The sequence below is a fragment of the Podarcis liolepis genome (assembly GCF_965112155.1).
Source record: "Podarcis liolepis genome assembly, chromosome: 10".
NCBI lineage: Eukaryota > Metazoa > Chordata > Lepidosauria > Squamata > Lacertidae > Podarcis > Podarcis liolepis.
The window spans coordinates 72,479,680-72,506,396 of NC_139562.1; the positions used below are offsets into that span (position 1 = coordinate 72,479,680).

General features: G+C 45.5%; 1 protein-coding gene across 1 annotated transcript in view; it reads right to left on the minus strand.

The window, feature by feature from the left end:
* ELAPOR2 (endosome-lysosome associated apoptosis and autophagy regulator family member 2) overlaps window positions 1-15,242 on the minus strand; it is a 93,295-nt gene extending 78,053 nt beyond the window's left edge. Inside the window, exon 1 of the mRNA XM_083464011.1 lies at window positions 14,771-15,242. Coding sequence (XP_083320137.1) covers window positions 14,771-14,941 — 171 coding nt within the window. The 5' untranslated portion in view covers window positions 14,942-15,242. The remainder of the gene's footprint in view (window positions 1-14,770) is intronic.
* Window positions 15,243-26,717: the final 11,475 nt, after the last annotated feature.

Here is a 26,717-nt window from a genome sequence, read left to right on the forward strand (position 1 = left end):
ACGATGCAGAAAGTAGTTTGTCCAATATGCAGCCAACAGATTGCCGCCCATATGCCTGCAGCCATTTGGAGACTAAACAAAATGAGCCCCTCAACTCCTGTTGGTCAGCCTTGGCCAACATCTGAATGAAAACACATAATATCAAATGATCAGCCTGCATCACAACCACGTAAACAGAGGAACTGAGATCTAGACACAACATATTCCCACAGGCTTAACAGACTTGTGAATTGAGCAGGATACAAACCACTAAAACCTGAAGGAAAATCCCAGTGGTTGTGTGGCTGGGGGGGGGGGATGTTTCACTCTCTAACAGGGCAGCAGGTTAGCTGGCTGTAATATGATCCATGGCTAATGAGATACATTAACAAAAAGTGAGCTCTCATTACCCTTTAGAGATAATTGCAATGGAGATAGCCATTAGCAGAAAGGATCGTTTCCTCCTGACATTGGTAATTAAGTAAAATCTATTTCTCATTAATAATGAATAAGGCCACAGATGCTGTTTTGCATATCAGGAAGGGAAATGAACCCCCCCCTTTTGCACCTATGAAACACAACACTGTCTCACTCTTCAGCATCCAGGTATCAGTCTGTTCCCCTCCCCCCATGCCAGTCACACGCATTGTTATTGTTTTTATTAAAATCACTGTCTTTGTGAGCATACTTGTGCTGGTGAACTAGTGTGCAGTACAATATCTTACACACACACACACACACACACACATATATATATATATATATATATATATATATATATATATATATGAGAGAAAAAACATGGGAAATGGTCCCTGATCAGCTAAATTCCCCCATGCTCAGAATAAAGAAGTGATTGCTGGGTTAACTTGGGGACTAGTTTATTGCCTTTTTCAAGAAAAGGAAATTTGCAGTATCTCAGTTTGCATATTTTCTCAAGGCAAGGACAGCTACTACCTCTCCTGCGGACTGTGCGATGACCAGGCTAAGACAGCCCTTAGAGGCAGTTAGCAAGGCACTCAGGGCCTCTGTGCCCCTTAGCCACACTTGTCACTTTTGCACCTGAGCACCTAATGCAGGGAAATAGGACACTCACTAAAAAGAAGCTCTAACGAGTAAGACCTGTAATAAAATGTTGCCGTGTTGGATTTACTGCCCTAATCCAGGATACTCCCTTCCCACCTGGTTTTGCATTCCTGGCTTTCTAAAGGTGGTTTTGGATTTGCATGAACTTCTGCAAGTCTTGGGGTCACCCTAGGCCTGCTCTTATGCACAGGTGGTGCCATTTTGGAGACATAAGCAGCAACACGCTCACAGCCTGAACATTGGAAACTGAGCAACCAAGTGGCTCAAGGGCCAAAGCAGCCAAAGATTTCCCTGCTGCGGTCCTTTTGGCTCTCTCCTTGATCAGGGTAGTCAGTTTGTTACCCAATTTGTGCAGTAGATATTATACACCAGAGATCGGCAACCTAAGGCCCATGAGCCAGTTCTGGCCCATGAGCTTCCTGGAACTGGCCCACAGCCGTTCCGTGGATCAGCGTGGGGATTCCGTGCTTTTTTCCCCACGGTGCCATTTTTTCTTGCCACGGGGACCAACTTTCAGGTGGGCAGAGTGTCAGAAATAGTGTGTGCGCCTGCGCATGGGTGCTCCTCCGTCCTGGAAGTGCACCGGAAATAGCTTGAGAGCATGCACAGGCGCGCACAGGGGCACACGCTTCGGCCCACCAAGAGGTCTGCTGGGGAGTGGACCGGACCGGCCTCAAAAAACGTTGCCACCCCTGTTCTACAGAATGCCAGATTACCAAAGAGTCAGAGTCGGCACCGGCCTCTGGCCCCCCCACCTTTTACGGGCCCCATGACAACAGATCAAAATAATAATGATTTGATCTTGAAAGGAAATTAAAAAATGTATTAGAAGATAATTTGTGACGGGCATCCCAAGATCTTGACTGCCTAGGGGCCTCCACAGAGATTCTACATCATGGATGGTTTACGCAAAATTGTTCTCACTTTTTCACCATAAAAGCATGAGACTTTCTTTAAAGTCCTGCAGACACTCAAAGTTTGCTTCAAGGCGCAATACAATTCCTTGCAATACAATTCCTTTTTATGCACAAAATATTCTCAAGGGATTTCTAAACAGCCTTCCTTGAAAGAGGAAAACAATTTTTTTTCATGTAAAAAGTATAAGAAAGCCTTTTAACCAGAACATTTTTTGGGTCTTGCCATTACATTAAGTTTAAGAGAAAAGAATGGGGATTAAAATTTGAGCAAATTTCAGCTCCAAAAACAGTTTGGTTGACTGGTTGCTTTTTAAAAAATAAAACACAATGCATTTATGTGAATTTCAAACAATCAAAAAAAAATCTGTAGGTGAAACCTGAGGTGGAACTATGAAGAGTCCCTGAATTTAAATATTTCTGACCTCTATTAAGTTGGTTCTGCAGTTAGACATTTATCTTGGACTAAGTGAAATGCATGGCCCTGAACTCTCCACGGCAGAGAACTGCTCTTTGTGCCTGACCAGTTGGTCAGCAGTCAGTTTGTAAGCCTTATCATTGTGTTGTTTTGGATAGCCTTCCTTCAAAAGGCGATATGGAACATGACAGCTTTTGCTGAAGCCTCCCTAGAACTGAATTGCCAGGAAATAGGACTTCTCCCACAGCGCTTTCCATTTCTAAACAAGGACAGCTACATCCAGCACCAGAACAATGGCATAACCATGGGTGACAGTAATAATGGAAAAGACAGGGGTTTCAAACTTTCTTCCTGCAGGTCAGTGGCTGCACATGGGCAAGGAGCCCTGTGGACGGTGATACGGACAGGGCAGAACCTCAGGGCTGAAATCCAGCAGTTAGCATTAGACAAACACACATACATGGGGGGGGGGGGGAGGCAGCAGGCCAGACATGTGCATGGGTACAGTGGCACATTATATTATTTTTGTTTTAAAATATATGTTATCCTTTTCTACAACAAAAGGGTCTCTTTCCCAAGTAAGTGTGCTTAGCATCATGGCAGCAGCAATTACTTTGCTATCACAAATTAACTGGAACAGCAGCAAAAGGTTTTATCTTAACATTGAAGTCCTTGTGGCCTTAATTTGCTATAATTATCCAATTTATTCAGCCTGCTTGTCACTGAAATGGGAAACCTGTGTCTAAGCTCTACCACTTCAGAATGCACGTGGGCACTCACACAACCCAAGGCTCATCCACACCAAAAACAGGAATAGAGATGCGTGCACACAGAAAACTTGTGACTCAAGGAGCAGGGTCTAGCCTCGTCTTATCCCTAACATGCTACTGATCTATAATGAATAAAAACACATGGAAAGCATGGGCCAAAAATCCTCCCCAATGACAATCCTCAGGTGTTCCTCTCACCATGACAAAGTGCCCACAAATGGGACTCCCAGGTCCACTGAGGAAAGCATGGCTTTTGTTTTGGCAACCGCTTGCCCCTGGCTCAGAATGCCAGTGCCCCCCCCACTCCCACAATGCCCCCCCCCCCCGGAGAAGGCGTCTCTCACCATGCTGCCATTCTCTACCACTTTGTGCCTCCAGTATAAACTAGGAGGGAAGTACTCAACCCTCTCCTGGGTCTCATATGTGTCAGGTAATTTAGAAAAGGGACAGGGCAAGTTGTGACAATGAACGGTAGCCATTGTTACTCTAGCGTGGACTCATTTAAAGTAATGAATTTAAGTAATTTAAGTCACTTGATGTCAATGGGTCAGCTCTGAGTATATCAACCACTGGATTTCACCCAGTGTTTTTCATTCTGGTGATCACATGCCTTCAGGAGAAAATGAGAGATATTATTCATCATGAGTTCTCTACATTGTGGTGAGAACGTGGGGAATGAAAGGGTCTCTCATATTGTGTGAGGCCAGGGCAGGGGGAATCTCTCTTCCCAATGGTGCGCAGCAGAGCCAGTAGCGACCACAAATGATGTTGGTGGCTACAAAGGCCAGCCGAAATGTGTGAGCCACAGATTGAGATTATTTTGGAGACATGGGGTGGACTAACAGGAATTTACACAAATTCGTGGTATTGGCATAGCTATTGGCCACAGTATGTTGCCTGAACCGCCAAACCTGGCTGTGATAGCCCTTGGATGGAGAGCAGTTCAGAACTATTGTGAAGAGCTATTGGACAGTGAAGAGGTCTCCCTTGGGAGATGGTGGACGCTCCTTCCTTGGAGGTCTTTAAGCAGAGATTGGATGGTCATCTGTCAGGGATGCTTGAGCTGAGACTCCTGCACTGCAGGGGGTTGGACTAGATGATTCTTTCCACGTCCCCAGCTCTAGGATTCTGCCACATACAAAGCAGCTGTAAACTTTGAACCAAGGCTCCTGCTTGCCTAACGTAGTAACAATCGCTAGTTTGCATGTTTACATTGATACCATGACAAAATTAAACCACTACCTAGGCATTAATACAGAGTTGTTGCTTTCATAAAAGTCAAACAGATGAGTTGGCTGTCTTGACAAGCTGCCCCACAGAACAAAGCTCCACCTCCGATTATTTCCCACCACCTAAATTCCACAAGAGGCTCAAGAGTAAAAACCCACCTGCTCCAGTCCATAAGCCTTGTTAACAGGCCCAAGCTTCCGGGCTACAAAGACTGAGGTTTTTAAAAAAAAAATATCAAAATAAATGCATAGCAAATGGTTTTTACATTATTTTGAACAGTTTGGCACAGCAGCTGTTAAACTTCTAGGAAGGAAATCCATTTCAACAAGGTTTACCGTGATTAGCTCACTTTTCTCTTCAAGATTTTTCTGAAGAGACCTTTTCACGGGCATTTTCTCCTCTTCTCATTAAAAGAGAGCAGGCAGGATCCTCGAAGAACAACAGGTCTGACATGAGCAGAACTGGAAGGACTCCTCCACATACACAGCAGCTGCTGTGAGATTTAAATGAGCTCTTGAGCTGAACACTAGTTCAACGCTTTAAAGTCCTTGGTGCCTCTTATAAAATGTCCTGCCGATTAGGCCTGCCAATTATTGAATTTGCAAGAAAAAAGCACACCAAGAACTCAGGCCAATATAAGTTTCAATAGTGGGAGGGGTCCCTACTCGCAAATCAATAGTTAATAGTAACAGAAACTAATCCATTCAAAAGTATTTATTCTGACAAGGATTACAAACTCAAATAGAGATTACAAACTCAAACTCATAAAAATAGGTATAACACAATAATTCATTACAGAATTAGAGATAAAGAGTTTATGAGTAGAGATAAGTTCATGTTAGTCCATAGTCAGATTCATCGTGGAGGTCCTAGTTTCAATCACTAAGCAGAAGTCAGAAGTCAATTATGGATTAAATCAGGACAGGGCCCTGTTTCGATGTATTCACCTTCATCAGCTGGATGTATCAAATGTTACATGAAAATACATTTAAATTCTAAATTATCATGAATTATAATTTATAAATCAGTATTATATATAACATTTGGTTCCTTACCTAATTTTTAAAGGGTTGTGTAAGTTTGAATACTTTCGGATAAATATATCCTGTTATTTTCTATGTTTCTCAAGGATAAGAACTGAAAATAATCAATATTAATAATAGTTACATGTGTTGAATCAAATTTAAAACTCTAAGGCAGCATATAATCATATGATTCCTCACCTACGTGTGGGTAGATCAACGTGTATCTTGAGCTTTTCTGTGTGTTTTCAATTTGAAAGTGAGCCTGTTACCTTTTATATGCACTTAAAGGGGCAGATGAGACCCCCTAGATCTTCTCAAAGGCATAGAGTTCTAAAGTTCAGCTGCAGTTTAATTTGAGGTCTTAAAGAAATGATGTATAATCCTGATATTGGCCTGAGTTCTTATATTGGCCTGAGTTCTTGGTGTGCTTTTTTCTTGGTATATTTAATAACAAGAACTCCAATGATTGAATTTGGGCATCTGAGCAAGACCTGGGGAAAGAGCCTGCACTGGATCTGCAGCTGGAGAGCCTTTGAAGAGTTTGCTGGCACAGCCCATTGGGGGAGATCGGGAGGGCAGAGTTCGGCACTCACTGGTGCACAAAACACTCTAAATTCAGGCAAGGGGAGGCACCCCAATAAAACCCTGTCTTACCCTTTTCCAGAAACTGACCAACACACACAAATAGCCAGACTCCCACGCACCCACCCAGTTGTTGGTAACCCTACTCCAGACTTTGTTTGTTTTCAAACTGCAGTCTGTTTTGGCGTTTTTAAAAATGCATGTTTTTTAAAAATAATTCAAAGGTTATTATTTGTGACTCACAAAACTAGATATTTTTCCTATTGGCCGTAATGGGGCTGTGCTGGTGTACGCGGAGAACCGCACCTGAGTTACTTTCTCCCCAACCAGGGAAGAAGTGGAATGGGCTTCATTTATTTATTTACACCCACGGGGCTATGTGCATCAATAAAACAAACTTAAAAGCTAAACCAAATTAAAACTGCAACAGCATAAAAGAGGAACACCATAAAACAACAGCCCAACAGGGGAAACTCATCAGATTCATCAAAACCAATCCCTCTCTTCAGAAACTTGGTGGAAGAGGTGCATATTCACCTGTCATTTAAAAACATGAAGTAAAGTTTCAAGACAGACATCAGTAAGGAGAGAGGGTCACATTTGCAAAGCCACCACTGAAAAGTGGACCAAATAAGGTCATTTTTAAATAGACTGGAGCAAAATCAAAACCCAAGAAAGTAATTTTAAAAAATGATTTTGAGTTATAATTGAAAAACAGTCAGATTGGATGGCTTTACCTAAATGTTTCAAATATTGATATAGAAACATAAAAAGAAGGAATTATTTGATAAAGTAGGATAGAGATATGCAACAAAATGTTCCAGAAAGAGATGTGACTTCGCAGTTGCAGCAAAGTCTAAGCAGAACTGGAACCTAATAGCAATTATTGGCATCCGTCTCCATGGAAAAGCAAAGTGATCAGAAAGGGGAGGGATAGGAACTTTTGGTTTTGCCAAGGAGAAAAGGGGTATCCCTGCCCTGCCAGGAAAGCCACTCCTAAATGTCTGGATTCTCCAGGAGGCCACGGTGCTGGAACTTGAAAACAGTGAGTTTGCTGGCATCCTACAGGAACTTGCTGCTGAATTAATAAAGCTGGTGAACCCTGAGGGCATCTCTGAACAGATTGCATGACGGGACTCACCACAGCTAGAGGCTGCGTCTAGGTTTGGTTGCCCCATGTGCTGCAGAATGAAGCCATTGGTTCTGCTTTCCCACAGCACTCTCCTTCCCATGCCACAAACCCACAATTTGTTTTGCCAAGTCTCCCTCTGTCTTCTTTAGTCATCTCAAATGAATCATGGGATGGAACCTCATTGACACCTCCTCTGCCTGCTCACCCAGGTTCTCCTTTGCCTTTCATTTCCACAGGGACTCCCCCCCACACACACACACACATACACACACTAATGCTGCCAGCAGCCAAAGAAGTAACATTCCCCATGCCTCTAAATACATTCATACCACTCAGTTTTGAAAACTAATGAGCTTATATGCTTCTGTGACCAAAACACTGTGACTGTATTATTCAATTCAGGGAGTTGGGACATGGTTTTCCCAAGTCTTCTGATGAAGTTAAGTGGTCTGAGGGTTCACCTGAGGGTTTCCCTCTCCCTAACTGAGAATAATTCTTGTCATTGCTGTCCTCTGCCAGGCACAGCAGTACACTCTGCTCACTTGCCTAACTCTGTTCAAGTATATGTACATTGTAGTGTGTCTGCACTTCTATCGATTCCAGAAGATGAATTGTGTAAGAGTTTGCTGCAGAAAAGCCCACTCCCAGAAGCCCCGGCCTCCACCCCACAATGCTTTGGGGTACACCTGATGCATCCAATTCCATGAGGCTCCACTCCTGACTCACCTGCTCTGCTTTGGTCATGCCTTTGCTCTCTCCTGGGGGCAGGAACACACTTCTTAAGTCACAGTTTGATAATCCTTTAAAAAAGAAAGAAAGCTGGCCAATACCTCCAGGCAGGTGGCAACCCCAAATGTTCAGGATTCCAAGGGGGGGGGAGGGTTCCCAACAGTTGTTGGCAGTCGGTGTGCTTAGTTATGCATTAGTTGTTAAGACTGATAATGACTCTTACAATATCTTCAATCTACTTTCTTATCAGTCTAACTTTTTTTTAAAAAATGCAACAGTTTTTATTCGGCTCAACATATTGGCAACGCTAGCAGTCTATGGCACATTGTGTTGGCTTATATATATGTACCCTTAGTCATAGGGTAGGAGTTTTCTGTCAAAACAGGCTCTCAATCCACCCACTCTTCCTTGCCAGAAAAAGGGATAATAGTGGGTCCTTGTATAAGCAAAGACTAGGGAGTTACATAAGTATAAAACATGGATAGGGGGGCCTCATTTGAAAGTATGAATTGCTAGTTGACTTTGCCATGAAGTTACTCGGAACAAGTTCAACTTCTGCTGTAGATGTAGAATATATTGTGCTTTATCACATCTGATTTAGATGCTAATTCTCCTAACTTGCCTCCTTAAGAGCTGCTTCAGATATCAATATATGTACTGGAACAGGGGACAGAACATCTATCGCAGAGTGACTAGAAAAAGACATTCATTAATGAGGATTATTCCTCACTTAGTACGCTGCAAGTTCTGGTGTTGCTGTTAAAATGTAAAGGTAAAGGACCCCTGGACAGTTTGTTCCAGTTAAAGGCAACTATGGGGATGCAGCGCTCATCTCGCTCCAGGCCAAGAGAACTGGCGTTTGTCCACAGTCAGCTTTCCAGGCCATGTGACCAGCATGACTAAATCGCTTCTGGCGCAATGGGACACTGTGACGGAAACCAGAGCACAAGGAAACACCGTTTACCTTCCTGTCGCAGCGGTACCTATTTATCTACTTGCACTGGTGTGCTTTCGAACTGCTAGGTTGGCAGGGGCTGGGACAGAGCAAGGGGAGCTCACCCGTCTCACACCGAGAGACACTACTCTTGGCCTCCGCCTCAAACTCTCCCACTAAACGCCCTCACAAATGCCCCGGTTTGAGAGCTCTTGGTTGCAAGCTCCCAGATGCGGCAATGAGCTAAGTTTGCTGCTGGCTGCTAACTCCTCCCTCAACTCACAGAGATGATAGATAGATAGATAGATAGATAGATAGATAGATAGATAGATAGATAGATAGATAGAAAGATAGACAGACAGACAGATAGATAGATGATAGAGATATAGAAAGTTAGAGAGATGATAGATAGATATGTTATTTTTTTAAATGTACAAGTTTGGATTTTGACTTGGCTTAATAGTCACTGCAACTGCTGCAGGAAATTTAGTATCAGCTGAAATGGTCAACTTTCCCCCTTTGTTCATTCTCCTGCTCCTGCCATTCATTTATCACAAGTGTTTGCATGAGTAACAACAGACAACCGGACCTGCCCATCAGTCTCTTCCCCCCACTTCCACCCTCAATTCCACTCTCTATCCTTTGGGAAGAGGGATATCATTTGAAGGCAGTATCATTTAAAAACAAACAAAAATGATCAAACTCTGGGGAGAAAGAATGTGCGTGTGTTAACATGTATATTATGTCATAGCACCAGCTTGCTACAGTCTAAAATCTTTTGCTAGTATGACAAGTTTGCCTCCTTTTCAAACTGCTACAAGGTCAAAAGGCCTTGAAAACTGAAGACACCGGCCATGAAAGCAACAGATAGGCAGAGAAAGACCTCAACATTTCCCCAAACTATTTTATTCCAGAAAGTTGCTGAGTTCAGCATGCATGTCGGCCAGACCTCAAAACTTGACTTTCACTTGATCCAGGGCAAAAACAAATTGCTTGCTATGGCTTCTCTTCAGATAACTGGTTATTAAGAAACATAAAGAATTGCTTGGAGGAGGCAGAACAGGACGACTCGTGAAGTACTGTATTGTTAAAGCAGGAACTACAGTGGGCTTTATACTCTTGGTTGGTTTGCTGATTTACTACTAAAATACCCACAATAAAGCAGAAAGAATGGCAAGGAAGGGAGCTAAGGACTCACTTCAGGTTCCAGTGCTGGAGACGCAATCTGTTTTGAAGTTTCTTTATTTCTTTTGGTAGAGCCAAATGGACACGGCTGAAAACCAAGCTAGTATTTATCTGCATATCCATATCCTTTTCTTTGTAGAGTCCCACCCTGGGCTCTGCTTCTTGATCACTTGGGTGTGGAACAACCCAGGAACTGGCTTTATACAGAGATTAATATCCTACAACCTTTTGGTTTAATTATTTACTTGTGTTTTATCTTGTACAGTGGTAGCTCTGGTTTCATACGCTTCAGGTTACATACGCTTCAGGTTACAGACTCCGCTAACCCAGAAATATTACCTCGGGTTAAGAACTTTGCTTCAGGATGAGAACAGAAATTGTGCTCCAGCGGTGCGACAGCAGCAGGAGGCCCCATTAGCTAAAGTGGTGCTTCAGGTTAAGAACAGTTTCAGGTTAAGGATAGAACTCCAAAACGAATTAAGTTCTTAACCTGAGATACCACTGTATTTTATCCTGTGAACCGCCTTGGGATCTCTTGATAAAGGGTGGTGTATAAATTTAATAAATAATAACAACTCCTGGTCAGAAACAGCAGAGGTGAACATTGCAGGGGAGCCGCCAACATCTCTGAAACTCTGCCGTTGCACTGGGCAGGGCAGAAGCGGCAATTGCTCTGGCCAGAGCAGCAGAGAAGTCAAAGTTGGGCACATAATTGGTAAGTGGACTGGCTGAGGATCTGGGAGATTCTCGGCCAGCCCAGCTTCACCCCCTCCCTGCCTCCCAAAAGCTCCCTTTAGAGGGCTTGCCAGCAGGGGCCCTTGTGGCAGGACAGCAGAGCCAAGCGCAGGGACACCCACATCAAATCCAAACACCATCCAGAAGGGTAGAGTAGAGGCTTCTGTTGCTCTGTAAGGCTGCGATGCACATTTACTGGAGAGTAGAGCCCATGGACCTCCACGGAACTTATTTCTGAGTACATAGCCCTGTGCTTCTGCCGAACATCCTGCATAAGCCAACTGTCTAAAATATATCCAAAATATTCCCAAATCAAAATACCAATACAGAATTAATCAAAACGTCAACATTAACAACGGGGGGGGGGGGATTCAGTTTCCATTTTATTTATTTTTCAGCAGGATCATAATCTGGGTGAAATAAGAATGCCTTAGCTTTTCTCTGAACCAGGAGGAGAAAGAGAAATAAGCCAATTCCCTTCAGGAATAATTTTCAACTCTTTGTGCCACCACAGAAAAGACCCTGCAGAGGCAGCCATGGAACATTTTTCCAATATAAATTGAGCACGCAGCATAGCCTGTCAGAGACTCTTCAGTGAGAGTGGGCATTTCTGAAACTGCCTTATATTGAGTCAGGCTATTTATCCATCTAGCCCACTATTGTCTACTGCAATCGGCAGAAGCTCTCTTTGGCAGAGAATTGCTTCCCAGCCCCTGCCTCTTGAACCTTTTAACGGAAGACACCAGCGGTTTCCCCTTGGACTTCTGCAGGCACAGCACAGAAGATCCTATCAACACTCAAATGTTGCAAAGGAGGAAATGGTTGCAGCTCCTTGTAGGCCAGGGCTGGGGAACTTTTTTTTCCTGGCAGGCCGACCAGATCCTTATCTCCTCAATCCCTGACAGGCCAAATCTGACAGATGGCTAAGGCTGCCCACCTGTCAATCAACCAATGGCACACCGTGAAGGACTTCACAGCCAGACAATCAGGAGGGGGCGGAGCTGCCCTTTGAAAGCATCGTCTGCCCACTGGATGTTGTTGCCCTAGAGCTCCCATCAGCCCCAACCAACCAAAGGTCATCCAAAAACACCCGCAGTCCCAAGAGTGAAGAAGGCTGAGCTGAGTGGTTTAGTGTGTGTCCTGCGCGTTTTGAATGAACAGCTTACCTCATCAGCTGCATCAGATGAAAAAGATATGCACATATGGCAAGCCCATAAGTGTAATAATACCTTGTGGAGCCAATGTGGATAGAATTTGGAACTAGGAACTAGGAAATAAGGTTTCAAATCCTGCCTCAGTCAGGACACTCAGTGCATCGTCTAGAACAGGGTTTCCCAAACTTGGGTCTTCAACTGTTTTTGGACTTCAGTTCCCTTCATCCCTGACCACTGGTCCTGCTAGCTAGGGATGATGGGAGTTGTAGTCCAAAAAAAACAGCTGGAGACTCAAGTTTGGGAGACCCTGGTCTATGGCAAGGCAGGCTTCAGCCCAACTTACCTTTAACCTAGCTAAGTGGTAGAGCATCTGTTTTGCGTGAAAGAGGTCCCAGGTTCAATCCTCAACATCTCCAAGTAGGGCTGGGAGAAACCCCTGTCTGCAACCTGCTACCAGTCAGTGCAGACAACATTAAGCTATATGGACAAAGATTTCTTGGTGAAAGGCAGCTTCCGGTGCTTTTCACCAAACTTATCTTACAGGATTGCTGTGAGAACAAATGTATGCCATCTTGAGTTCTCTGGAAGAGCTAATGAAGACAGGTTTCAAATGTGAAGAGAAAAGTGAAAAGCCAAGCTCAATGCCCTCTTGGTCCTTTTCACAGATCTAACAAAGTAAACAAGCAAAGCCTCAGGCCCAGGGCTTGCTCGAGAAACCCACACTGCTTAGCATGGCAATGGGATTGAGGGCGTCACTGAATTCAGTGCCAGGGGGATGCACCCGAAACCTCTGCCATAATGCTGCAGAGGGCACTAGGGAGCAACTCTCCTCCCAGAGGGAGCTATTTGCATTCCAAGCATGGGATCCTGGCAAATGCACTAGATCCCATAGTGCAGAGGGTGGGCAGGAGACAATCTGGATCTGATTTGCAGTAGGTCAACAAGTGTTTCTGATTCCCAATTGTTTAGCAGTAGCAGCACCAAAAAGCAGCACCCACCTCCCCTCGTATTAGAAGCCCCGATCTCAAGGAACTCAAATAGAGATTTGTACATACATGTCCCCCTAGTGTGTAGCTCATGGGGTGCACCTGGGTCTGGTGAGTGGGCTTTGGGGACCCTATCATATAGGTAAAGTAGATCCTATAGACGTGAAGTCTGCCCAGGTCTGGTGTCGGGCAGCCAACCGTGAAAGCAACATTTGTTGAGGACGGCTCTGCTTGTGTCTCCATAAATGAACAGACATAGTTACAGGGAAAGTTCGTATTATGTGCAAGCACATATTTTTAAAAAGTATTGCTTTATTGTGATTAATAAAAAGCAGGTTCAGGAGGTTGTGATTTTGGAAAAAGCAACCTTTAAGGAAGATGGGGATACTTAAGTCTCCTTCCTTCCTTCCTTCCTTCCTTCCTTCCAAATAACACACACGCTGAATGCATCTCCCACCCACATGAGTTCCAGATTAATTTATACCAGAGTAACAGGCACTACAGAGGTGAAAAGCTGCTGGAGAAGACTGTTAAACTCAGAAAATACAACAGTCATCAGGGAAAGGGTTAAGCACTCCCTCAAGCTCCTCTGTCCAAAGCTAAACAGAGAGAGAGAGAGAGAGAGAGAGAGAGAGAGAGTTGATTTTAATTTTTAGAAAGCCCATCGAGGTCTCACGGCATCTGCTTAGTTGCAGTGTGCAGCTGGCTCCTTAGAACAGGAGCCAAGATCCAGGAAGATTTCAATTAAAATCGCACCTCAGTTATGAAGTGATCCAGCAGCAATCGCGCACCCCCATTCCTAGGAGCAAAGCCCATTAGATGCGATAGGCCTTCTGAGCCGACGCGTGTTCGCTTTGTGCTGCCAGACAAGCACGAGGACTTTTCGATCTCTAAGGATGCCACCGTTTTTTGCTGGCTCTGCTCCTAACACCCAGAAATTCAGCAGGAGCTGCTCCCCAACCCCAGTCCATTTATCTCCTTGCTCGCTTAATTTCTACGTGTCACGTTGCTGCTACTGCAAATGGCACCGGAGTAGAGGCAGGGGAGAGGGGCGACCCCGCAGCCTCCGCTTTTTATCCGCAAAATGAGAATACTAACACAGTAATACCAATCGGCTAACTTGCTTGTTGCAAGCATTGGGAAGTGCGCTTTCTTGCTGTCGCTATTTTGGGGTATAACTCGATCACACGCCACCCGATTCAAGCTGCACAATTGCTATCGCTCTTGCACAGCAAACTCAGGTCCCACCTCTCAAAAAAACAACCCTGGAGGTTTTTGCCACAAGAAAAGTGTGAGGCCACACCTGCTTCGGTGCAAGGACATCATCCATCTCCCCTGCAAATGAATCCGGACAAACGCTCGTCTAAAGTAGCTCAGGTCTAGTCTCCGCGGAAACAAATCGGGAAGAACTCGCCAGGGACACGGCGCCTGGAAGCAGCCCGAGTTCATAGACCTGGAGCGCTTCCCCCCCAAAATGCTCTTAATGAAATCCTATTCGTGCCCCAGCGCTTATGTGCAGTGGCGTAGCGTGGGTTGTCAGCACCCGGGGCAAGGCAAGTAATTTGCGCCCCCTAACCCGTGGATTTGCGCCCCCTAACCCTAACCCCCAGATGTTGCGCCCGGTGCGGCCGGCCCCCCCTGCACCCCCCACGCTACGCCGCTGCTTAAGTGGGATCTCCCCTCCTTGGCCAAGAAGCGCTGATACTTCGAGGGGATGGAGATCCCTGCGAGGGACGCGGCCAGATCAACTTCCTACTTGCCCGAGGAGAGCGAGCTGGAGAGCGGGGGGCGCGGCGCCTCCTGGCCGCCTTGGCGCTGGGCTCCCCAACTGCTCGGCTCTGTCTGCCCGACGGGGAGGGAGAGGGAGAGAGGGAGAGAGGAGGAGAAGAAGAAGCGGCGTCCGCATCTCACCTCCTGGCACTGAGGCAGCTGCAGGATGGACGAAGCCGCCACCGCCTCGGCGCTCCGGCAGCCCAGCAGAGCCCAGCCGCCCAGGCACCACAGGAGGATGATGCTCGGGGCCGGCGCGGCGCCCGTCCAGGCACAGCAGCAGCGCCGCCGCCGCCGCCTCGCCCGCCGCATCCTGGCACCCAGGCAGCTCCTGGCCGCCGAGCCCGACTCAGACCCGCGCCCGCTCGCCGCTCGCCCCGACGACGCCCCAGCCCCGCGGGGGAAAGCCTCTCCTGCTCTCCTGCGCCTTGGTCCTCCTCCTCCTCCTCCTCCCAGCCCGGAGAAACGGAGCGGCTGCCCGGCGCGCCACCTGCTCGCTCGCGCTCGCCAGCGGGGCGGACCGAGCCCGGGAAGAGGAGGAGGAGGAGGAGGAAGGGGCGCGCAGTGCGCAGGCGCCGCCGCAGCGCCGCTGCTCCGCGCTCTCGCAGCCGCCCCATCCGCCTCCCGCCGCTCCGAGATGCCGCCGCCGCGCTACGCCGGCTCCCCGAGGGCGCACCTGTCCTCGAGGGCCCGGCGGGCCGGGGAAAGCGCAGCGAGGAGGGGGAGCCGGAGAGCAAGCGGGCTTCGAGCGCCGGGGCTCCTCGTCTGGGGCTCCTGCCTTTCGGCTCGGGGTCTCCGGTAACGACAGACTCTTGCCTGGACCGGCTGGGGGGTCTGGGGCACCTGCTGTGGCATCTTTAATGCACCGGACTAAATGGGGTCTTGTTTTTATGGAATTCCATAGACTTCAAACTGTAATACACTAAGATGGAAGAAATAAAAGCGGCACAAGCATAATTAAAAATCCGTGTGAATATTTAAGGCGTCGGATGTGCCGTCTTCCGTCGAAAATCCGCAGCCTTGCTGAATGAAGCCCGTGGACCGCAGATTGGGAGCCTATGTTACTCTGTGGGTTTGCACGATTCCCATAGACTGAGACCCCTGGGCTGGGGCCTTATTTAAAGGGTTTTGTTGGTGCATTGCTGGTATTGATATAATTTTCTGGTATATTAATTTTAAATCTTACGTGGAAATGTTCCATTTCATTGTGTACTTGCTGATATTTTATTTGTTACTCACGATTACTTTTGTTATGTTTGTAGTTATTGAACAAATAAAATGATGTATGTATGTATGAGAAAGCGTGGGTGTGACAAAGCAAGATTTGAATTGTGGACTTTGTAAAATGTCACTCATTCTTCTCAGCTGCAGTCTGTGCCCACTTGCCTGGCAGGGAGTGTGTCCCTTGGGACCCCTTGGGAAAGGCTGCACCAGTTCCTGGAATAATGATAGATACTCAATACTTCTATGGTGCTTTGGAGCCCTCAAAGGCATGAGTTCATTCATTCAGAACCTGGATTCACTTCAGCAGTTTCACCCTGGAATCTCCCTTATCCATGTCTTCCTTTCACCCAGGAGAACACATTTGCCACTGGATGTTGCTGGACTCCAGTTCCCCCAGCAGAGCCATGATCAGGAAAGATGGAGGAGGTGGTCCAGTAACCACTGGAGGGCCACAGGTTCCCACCTCTGCTTTAGCCAAACTCTAAAGCTGCAAACCAGCAGAGTTTGGGGCGCCGGAGCCCATGGATTCAACAGAGGAGGCGCACTTCACTTTGCATAGGGTCAGGCTGCATGTCTTGCAAGTAAACAAAGTTCTCTGCTTCTTGCACTATTTGCTCACACGATTAAGTCAATGTTTTCCCTACTCAGCTCCCATGAGATTTTAACAGTGATGTCATGCTTCGCAATGGGAATTGAAGTGCACCTGTTTTTATAGCACAATGTGTTTTGAAAATGCTGTTCTGTGTCCTGTTAAAACTCCAGAAAAGTACTCAGATTCTTGGCAACTTCTGTAATAATCCTCCATGCCCTCTAAGTTTGCTTGAGTTTACCACAACTTACTTTTAAGCCTTAGGCAGACACCCCATGAGCATCCATGCAGCTGTTATTTATCCTGCAGATGTTCTCATGCTGATAAGAGAAATCTCTACGTTGCCCACTTTTCTACTGGACTCTGCTCTTGTGCAGCTTTAATAAAAGCTTGATCTACAAACATTAGCAGATGACAGTGCTCATCTCTGTGCCATGAAAAGCTTCACCGACTAGATCAAAGTGCTTTTAAAGCCACCAGGGCTATGGAAAGTAGTGCTTCCTTCTATTGCATGGTCCTTGCTAGGTCTGGAAGCATGTCTGCTTCAACAATAAAATGGATGCCTGCCTCCCAACTATAATCAACGATGCAGGTATTTAATATATCCTCTCCATATGGGCATGCTTGGCAAAAAAACATTTTTGGGCAGAAGTCCTGGTTATCACCAACCTAGTCCTCTTTATGGTTTAAAGATGTCTGTCTATTGTGATTTTATACTCTCCATATGAAACCTTTTTTCAAGTCAAGAGCAATGGATCTTCTCTGCTTTGTTTGTGGCAAAGCAGTTAATGCTGCAACACGGAAGGAGATCTTTCTACCTTGAGTACAATACAGGATCCCAGAGTTACATTCTCTGTCCTCCTATGAACTTGGAGCCTACAGGCAAGAACAGCAAGAAGACGCACACATGGCTGTGTTTGTGTCTGGGTTTACTGAAACTTGTGCTTAGTGACCCGGGGATATTGCTAACTCCTTAGCTGAGACGCTTGAGTTTCCTTACTTCCTCCTCTTGCTTCCTCCTCCTCCCTTTCAGTCCACCCCCACTTCTCTGTTCCCATTGTATAATTTAAATAGTATGGAATAAAAAAAATTGTTTGGAAAACCACCATATCTTTTTTTTAAGTACCAGAACAGGCTAGGCCATTCCCCACCCCCACCCCCTGCTGATCCACTGGCAACCAGATCTTTGTGAGCCCCTGTGATATCATAGTTGCCAGCTATTCAGGCCATGGCCCAGCCCCCTCCCTCAGGGGTATCCAACACAGTGCCCTTCAGATAGTGTTGGATCACAAGTCCCATCAGCCCCATGTCCTATGGTCAGGGATAGTGGGGGTTGTAGTCCAGGTGCATCTAGAGGGTACCGTGTTAGCTACCTACCCCTGACATGCAGACTGGCTTCAGGGCTTTCCTGGGTTGTCACCAGTTAGGACCCCACCCACAGCACTTCTGCCCATGTACACATTCAGCAGTTGGAAGACGGGGTTCAGTCCCAGCAGACTGTCCTTCCCCACAACCCCAGCCTGGCCTACAGGGGGTTCGGCTGGCTGCCTAACACACAGTACATTTTGCTAGGCTATCAGCCAAGTAACCCTATGTATCAGCTAAACAAGTGCATTTCTCCATGTACACAAAGCCCCGGGATTCGGATTGTTCTTATGTGTACCTTCTAGCCTAACAGGACAATCAGAACATAATTAAAAGGTAAAGGACCCCTGGCAGTTAAGTCCAGTCGCAAAAGACTCGGGTTGCGGTACTCATCTCACTTTACTGGCCAAGGGAGCCAACGTTTGTCCGCAGACAGTTTTTCCAGGTCATGTGGCCAGCATGACTAAGCCACTTCTGGTGAAACCAGAGCAGCACACGGAAATGCCGTTTACCTTCCCGCTGGAGCAGTACCTATTTATCTACTGCACTGTGTGCTTTCGAACTGCTAGGTTGGCAGGAGCTGGGACCGAGCAACGGGAGCTCACCCCGTTGCAGGGATTCGAACCGCAGACCTTCTAATCGGCAAGCTCTAGGCTCTGTGGTTTAGACCACAGCGCCACCCGCGTCCCACCTAGAACATAATTACCCTGTCCCAATTTTTCTTATAGCTCGATAAAGAGATCAAAATGTGTTTAAAATGTGCATTTTAGGATAAAAATGGGTTTGGAAATGCATACATTGAGATAAAGTGCATATCTAAATGTATTTTACATTAAAAGCATGCACAATTATATACATATACTGATTAAAATATGTATTTAAATATGAAGTTTCAAGCATTTTTAAACATTTGTAAATTAATGCAGAAATGGTACGAAACTGACTTATGAATGAACAAATATGAAAGCAACACAAATGGGGGGGGTGATCTGCCCACCCCCCAACTAAGCCATATGTTGTGAACAAACAGTGGCATAAAAGTGGCTGTATCATATTTTCCTCTGATGTGATGTTTATACCCAGCACACAACTGAAAAGGGGAATCTAAGCAGATGTCTTCATGTTTAGAAGAAAACCATTAGCAGCTGATCCAAGATTAGCTTGGTCTCTAGGATGGCATTATGGTGCCTTAGCCAACAAAAAAGGGTGAGAGAAACCATTAACCTTTTGCTGCTAACCCTATCAAGCGAGTGGAACTCAAAACCTTTGTGCTTTCCCGAGGCATTTTCTTTCTGACATTTTGTGAGGGATAAACTCACTGCACACTCACCAGAAATATCAGGAGGGTCAGTGGGATGAATTCTAGATAAGGAGTGAAAAATATCAGGAAATGATACATCCTGCTTGAGGTGAGGGAACAGTCAAATGATTATTTTTCCTTAAAGAAAGATTAAGGATTAAAAATGCCCATGTCAACCCTAGCAGAACTCCATTATCTTTAGAATATTTATTTGAAAAATAGAACAGAAGATATTATATTGTTGGAAGTTACACTAGGACATGGCTTTATCAGTGGGGGGGGGGGGAATGAAATTTTAGAAGGTGCTGATTTTCTTGTCATAAGTTATGGAGGTTGAGGAAACCTCTTGCTAAAATTCTCTTCTCTACGTAACTATGATGACAACCAGATGACGTTCTTCCTGGGCTGTGTGACGTCAGACCAGAAGGGTGGGGTGTGCACTGCTGGCTCCTCCCTCCGCACAGAGAACTGGATGTTGGGGAGAAGTGTTCCAGCCGTCCCTTCTCATTTTCTATGTGTAAATGGTTCAGGGGCTTTTTCTTCCTCCCAAGCACACCACCATCCCAAGGCAACCTTTCCTGGACACTTCAGGAAAAAAATTAAAACATGATTTGCTGTTTGTATAGATTCATTAGAAAGCTTTCTACTACACTGAAGTGAATGGGGGCCACCTCTGTCCCCACAGTTCAAATGCCTGGAAGATACACCACAACTGCTGGAATAGAGTACCGCGAATTCGTGGTGTTTTCCTTCCAGGGAGAGAAAAGGACTGAGATTTTTAACATTTGGGCACGAAATGCAGGATCTGGCTTTTTCATAGCCTATTCACCACCATGCTTGGGAGAGAGGTTCTGCAAATAGGTTGGGTTGGGTTTTTTAGTACTTTAAAATTACATGAAGCAACTGGCAATCAGTACAGTATATGATGCTGATTTCCAATTAAACTCTTTCTTCAGCTGCTGCTGCAGAGATCAACATCCTCAGTGATAACTGCTCAGCTAATTGTAATGTCTGGTGGTGTTTTAGGCGAGGTCTCCCTCGTTCCCTTCTCTGGGATGTGAGATTCCTTTGCACATAAAATATTTGTGTTTGCTCCTTCTAGTTCTCTTTTATTAGAAGCACTAGTTCTATTAGGGATGTAGGAGTATGTGCTCCCTCAGCTGCTCTCAGACCCGCAAGATTGCCACAACAAGGCTGTATTATCACATCCGTATACACCCTACTGCTGGGATAGCTCAGTCGGTAGAGCATAAGACTCTTAATCTCAGGTTCATGAGTTTGAGCCCCATGTTGGGCGAAAAGATTCCTGCATGCTGGCTCCCATGGGCAACTTGAGCTGCAGTTCCAGCCTCTCCCCCATGCTGGCGTCGGAAGAGATTTGAGCACAGAGGGAGGATTGAGGAGGTGAAGCTGGGGTGGCAGAAGGGCCAAGCAGGGCAGACCCCCACCATGCTAGCCCAGTGGGTGACGGCTGAGGAGGAGCACCTGCAAGAGAGAAGGAACGAAGGCATGAGGGACAGGAGGAAACTCCTCCCCTCTACTCTCTGTTGTCCCTCACATCATGCCAGGCTCCTCATCAGCTGGACCCACAGCTCAAATATGGACGAAAGGTGTTCTATTAAAAGTCCAAACAGAACAGGGGACGCTTTTGTCCAGAAACAGGGTGATCCCACTTTTCTAGGGATGGGTGGCAACCATGGGCAGCAGCCCCCCCCCCCATCAAGTAAAGCAATAAAAATATTTAACTAACTTACCAATCACATTGGTTCTGCCCCGCCCCCAAAAAAAGTCCTGCCTCCCCTAACCAAGTCTACCCCCCTCCCCGCTATGCCCATGGTGGCAACCTTACTTAAGGCAGAGCTGGGCAGACTTTGGGGTCTTTGCTCTGTGTGCGTTTCTGTTTATTAGAACTCCAAGATCTGCCAAGGAGAGCCAGATGCAATAGGACAGAGGGTTGTATCTAACTAGGTTCTCAGAGTAGGCCCACTAAAATGAATGTGCCTACACTAGTCACACCCATTAATATCAGTGGGTCTACTTGGAGTAGAACTAACATGGGATACAATAATGAGACTGTCCTTCTGAGTCCAGAAATTCATTTTCAGTACCAGATCTGCTCAATGTCATTTCACACAAAAGGTCCACTTTCTTCCTTTCAGCAGCCTAATTTAGCAGGGAAAGGTAATTTTGTTGCTGTCATCAAACAATTGGGAGCCAGAAACCTTTCTGAATTTACTAAAGAAAATCACTTGGGGATGTACCGGCAAATTCTGCTTGACCTTCTGCCTGCCCGTTCCTTAAGTCCACTTAGTGAGTTCCCATCAGAAGCAAGATGCAAAGAGAGGCGCTCCTGCACTCCTAGACGGGTCCCAAGCTCTGGGGACAGAACTCCAGGGCCCCTTGGCAGAATGAGCAGGAGAACCCCAAACGCAGCCGGGCTGCCTTGCCATATTCCAAAATAAGCAAAGCAGCACATGTTGCCGCATAAAGAGCATTCCTCACCTCCCAAAAAATAAAGCCAGAGTGCCTTCCAGAGTGTAAAACTATCCAACTCCACCATGCTTCCCAGCTCAGACCCTCTTCTCCACTGACTTGTCTTGCCCGTCCCTCAGCGGCTGCTTCTGTGCCCTGAAGGCCTCCCTTGGAGATGGAGCTGCCAGCCAGCTGTGAGTCAGGCCAGGTGCCCCAGGCAGCCTCCCTGAGCTGAATGCTTCACAGTCCTCAGGGCCTTCGGGGATGTGACCTCCTTCAGAGCTGCAGTTATAGTGTCTCTCCCCAGAAGTGCTCGCTTGGGGCAACAGAACGCATCCTGTTGGATGTGCAGTCGCAGATCCGGTTTCATTTTGTTGTAAAACTGTTTACAGCTCCCCAAATATGCTTTATAAATTAATGAGGAAAACATTTTAAAAATAACCACCTACCTTTTTATAGGTCTATAACTCAAGGTAAGCGTACATAAACTGCAGCACATTTTAATTAAGTGGACTTTATTTTCTACGCCCCTCGTAATGAAACTCAGTCTTAATGAGAAAGCGGGGCAGGTTCAATCCCTGCAAAGAATAAACCTGCAGGCAATACTGGCTGGCAGGTGGCCACTGTGGATTGGGCCCAAAGAAAGACAGAAAGAGACAACAGCAATCTTGATGTGACAAGAGGAAATGGCACATTTAATGTATTCATGTAAGGCACTCAGAGGGGTGTGCAGGATTCTTCCTCAGTCCCATTTTATCTTCACAGCAACCCTCTGAGATGAGGCAGGTCAGGCTAAGAGATGGTTGCTGGCCCAAGGCCAACAAGGAAGCTTCATGGCTGAAGTCCTAATTCAGAACAGTTACACTACTACTATAGAACTTTATTCTACATATATTCCATATGCCACCGTCCTGAAATTCAGGGAAGCTTTAAGGTGGAACAGATACAGTATAAGGAGCTTCTGCCAAAGGTCTTCTGACCAAGTTCTGTATTTTCTCTGTTGTTTAACTACAACTTTGATTTTGGGCAGAGTTATTTTGTTTCCTTTCTTCCATTGCACTGTTTGTCCATTTCAGGATTCATTTTTTCGCTTTGTAATTTAGCTCCCCTCATTTGTTGTGCTTTCTTCCCCCTCCCCCTTGTTTTTAACTTAAGAACAGAAGAAGAGTCCTGCTGCATCAGGCCACGCCATGCCTGGTCCAGCATCATGTTCTCGCAAAGGACCAACCACATTTATGGGAAGCCCGCAAGTGGGACTGGACAGCAACATCGCTCTCTCCGCTCATGGTGCCAGCAAGTGGGACTCAGAGATATATTGTCTCTGACAATGGGAGCAATTTCCTTTAAACAATAGTTTAAAACAGTTTGTTGTTTTTTAAAGGGAAGTCTTAGTAGGTGCATCAAAGCACCTTGCACACCTTTAAGACCTTTTGGGTTGCAGGCCATGTGAGCATGAGTGTTGTAGGAGTATTCAGGTTGAGAAGAATGTAGAACTATTTTAACAACAGCAAATCTTTTGCTTGTATTTGTTTGATTTACTGACTTCCTCAGGGAGCTGTTGTTGTTGTTTTTTATGACAACATCCCAGAACAGAAGGCAATCTGACAGGAAACGCAGATGTAATTTGCTCTGACAACTTCATGAGTTCTTCCTACACCCCCAGTGTTTTCCAGGAACACAGATTCAAAAATTCATATGTAATTTTTTCAGTCTAAGTCTGTAATTTTGTGCATACTTACTTGGAAGAACTGAGTGGGATTCCCTTCAAGGTTGCAAACTTATTTCAGTGCAAGTTCCCCCAGGTCTAACCAGAGAGTCCAAAATAGAGACCGACTGAGCTAAAGACTTCTTCCATCCATCCAGCCTCCCTACCCCAAAAGGCAGGACTACTGAGATAAGGAAACTGAGTCTCAGCAGGACAGACTGGCATCAAATGGATTGCCTGATCACAGCTTTATTGTATTCTAGAAATAGCAGCTATCACTGAAAACACACACAAATTCATTTTAAATATGCTCCTCTCTTCATATGGATTTGAGAGACTCGAAGGTAATAATGAGATAACAAAGGCTCTTCCTTTCCACATAACTTGGTGAGCTGCGCCTGCCCTGAATTCCAGCCCTACAGCCCTTAGTCAAAATGGCTTCCAAAATCCCTGAAATCTTCTCCCAAGTGCCCCCAGTCCTCCACAATGCAAGTCTGCATGCAAGAGGCAGACCTAAATAAGCCAAGCAGATTACATGGGTGCCAGCTGTGCTCAAAATAGGTTGGCAAATCATGCCTGAGTTTCCTGGGGGGTGAGGATTTCCCCTTATGCATTAAAAAATGCAAAAGCAGCTGCCCCCAGTCTCCTCCTTCCATTTATCCTAGAAATACCTGGTCAATCTTGATGTGTGACACACAGGGGCGTAATCACCTTAGGAGGTTTGAGGGGGTCCGTGCGCAACATTACACAACACCCTGACATTGCACTTGCAATGCTGTGAGGAGCCAGGGGTGGAGTCAAATGCTCCCTGTATATTGAGGGGGCTTATACTTGCGGGGGGGGGGTTGCCTCAGCCCCTGGGAGTTTGCGCAACCAGGGAAGCTCAACCAGGGAAGCTCTCACCCAGGATGATGGCATTACATGTTGAGATTTACATGGAGGAGTCTTCCTTTTTAAAAAACCATCCTCCAGCTCCACTCAAAGCTTAAATCCACAGTGCAAAGAGGACAGGTGAGTCAGCCTCTATGAGGACATTTATCACAAATGCCATGGAGAACTAATAAGAGGCTGCTTCTGCGGAGAACCTTATGTGTCAAGTGGCAGTTGATGTTTTTTGTGTTTATAATATTTATTGAAACACAAAAAAATTTTAAATTACACAGAAAAAAGACAACATTACAAAAAAGAGAAAAAAAGACAAAAACACAAAAAGAAAAAGAGAAAATAAAACCATCACTTTCAAATTCTCCAATTTCCGTTACCTTCTTTCCATGACCTCCTCCTCCTCCCATCTCTTGTATCTTAATTAATAATTGTCACAGCAAATCCTTTCCATAATTCATAATATTTTATCATTACGTTACTTTACTCTATTATCATCTTGTCTTATAAAAACGACCTTAAAGCTTAAAACTTAAATCTTTTTTGCCACTTCTCATAACCATTACCTTTTTGCCAAATTCTTTAGACTTTTTTTACAAGAGCCAAGTAATTTCATCTCAACATTTTCCCAAAATTCATAGAACATTTCTAGTAGTAATAATATAAAAAAGATACAATAAAATAACAGCAATCCAATCTTCTTCCAGCGTCCCCTCCCCCCGGTCCCAGGATTGTTAGTCTTTTTTGTGTCCCATTAGTCGGACACATTAACCTGGTGCCCTTATATCCGAGGCCTTTAAATCTCTCCCATGTCCCTTTCGTAGCTCTTCTTCATATTTTCCTTTCACTCGCGGGAACTCCAGCTTCATAGTGTTTTTGACCCTTTTCAGCAAATCAGCCCTTTTCTCACAGTCCAGACTAAGCTCCATGTGATGTTTAAAAACATATTTCAAATTCCCTCCAAAATTAAAAGTCCCAACAACTCCAAACCTCTGATGGCCCATTACCAGACTCGGAAAGTCCAACCATCCCTTGCAGTGGCAGTTGATGTTTTAGAAAGATACAGGTAGATTTAAAAACTGTGGAGGTCCCTTGGAGTAGTATAATATCAGGCGCAAGGCACTTTTCTCCAACAGAAGGGTACGGTCAGGGAGCACAGGAGGAAGAGCTGAAAGGCCCCACTGCCTCCCTCCCAGATTATTAAGGAATAAATAATGGGATGAAATTTCAGTGTGTATGAGGGCTATGTGCTGCCGTTTGCTTCTCTGTTATTCTTCTTTCTCTCGCATACATAGATCAGCCCAACTACACTGAAAGCCAATTAAACAATGGCTACACAAAACAAAGCTGCGCTTACAAACTCTGGGCAAACAAACAGCAATAATAAAGGGAGATGGGAAAGGTTTCTCTCAATATTTTCTGTGCTTTGTATTCTGTACCTAAGAAAGGTTGCTCTCAAATACTATCTGCAGTAAATTCCTGTGCTAATCCTGTGCTAATCTTACTTCTGCAAATTTTGGCCAGACAGTTAGCACACCGCCAGTGACTGTTTGCTAAATTTGGCTGGCAGGTCAAAAGTCCATTTCCTGCCTTGCTGGCTAGCAGAAGCTGCTACTGTAAGCAATAACCAACCAGACCTGCTAAATTGCTAAAGAGGCCCCTTTTCCTGTCTTATGCTTACTAATGCAAGAATGAGAAAAGACACGTGTATGAAGGAGAGGGGAGGGAGTGCTTGGTTAGCAGAAAGACAGGAATGTTTAGCAAGCAATAAAATGTGTTTAGCAAGCAATATGGATGTTCCATATAGGGGAATAAGTTGAACATTTGCTAGCCGATTGGGGAAGTCTGGGGGAGGTGTGGGAGGGGGAAGAGTGTTCAGAAAAGTATAAGAAAGTCTGCTGAAGTGTCTTGCTTTACAGCCAGTGTATTTTCAGGAGCTATCCAGCTGGTTGTCTCTGGGTACAGATTATCTCTGTGCACAGATTTTCAATAAACTCTTTTTCTCCAAAGAAGATTTTGCTTTCCTGGTACTTTTGTTCCCTCCGAGGTCCGGGGATGGCGTGGCTAATGGATCCCTAGGTAAATAAGGCTTCAATAACACAGTGACACAGTAAATATATACTGGAGTGACAGTAAGGACACCTCAGACTGCAGCTGAACAGCTTTCAGTTTGGATGCTCCACACTTGTAATAAAGAGATGTGCTCTGACATAGGTCTGCTCTAAACCTTCCTCCTTTTGGCAAAAATATTTTTACTGGGGTTTTCTGTTGCTGCAGGATCTGTAGGTGGAAGCCGGAGGCCTGCAGCACCTCTTTCCAACTATAATAGGGTACTTGGTGTGCCGGCTTCATTCTCCTTAGGTGCCTGAAAATATCTCCCAACCCAGAGAGGTAGTCGGCTATGAATCAGCTGGTCAAGAGCAGGGCATCAGTGCCTTGGCAACCCTCTTGCCCCTCCACATGATTAGCAGAATTATTATTATTATTATTATTATTATTATTATTATTATTATTATTATTATTAATTCAATTTACATACCACCCAGGACTG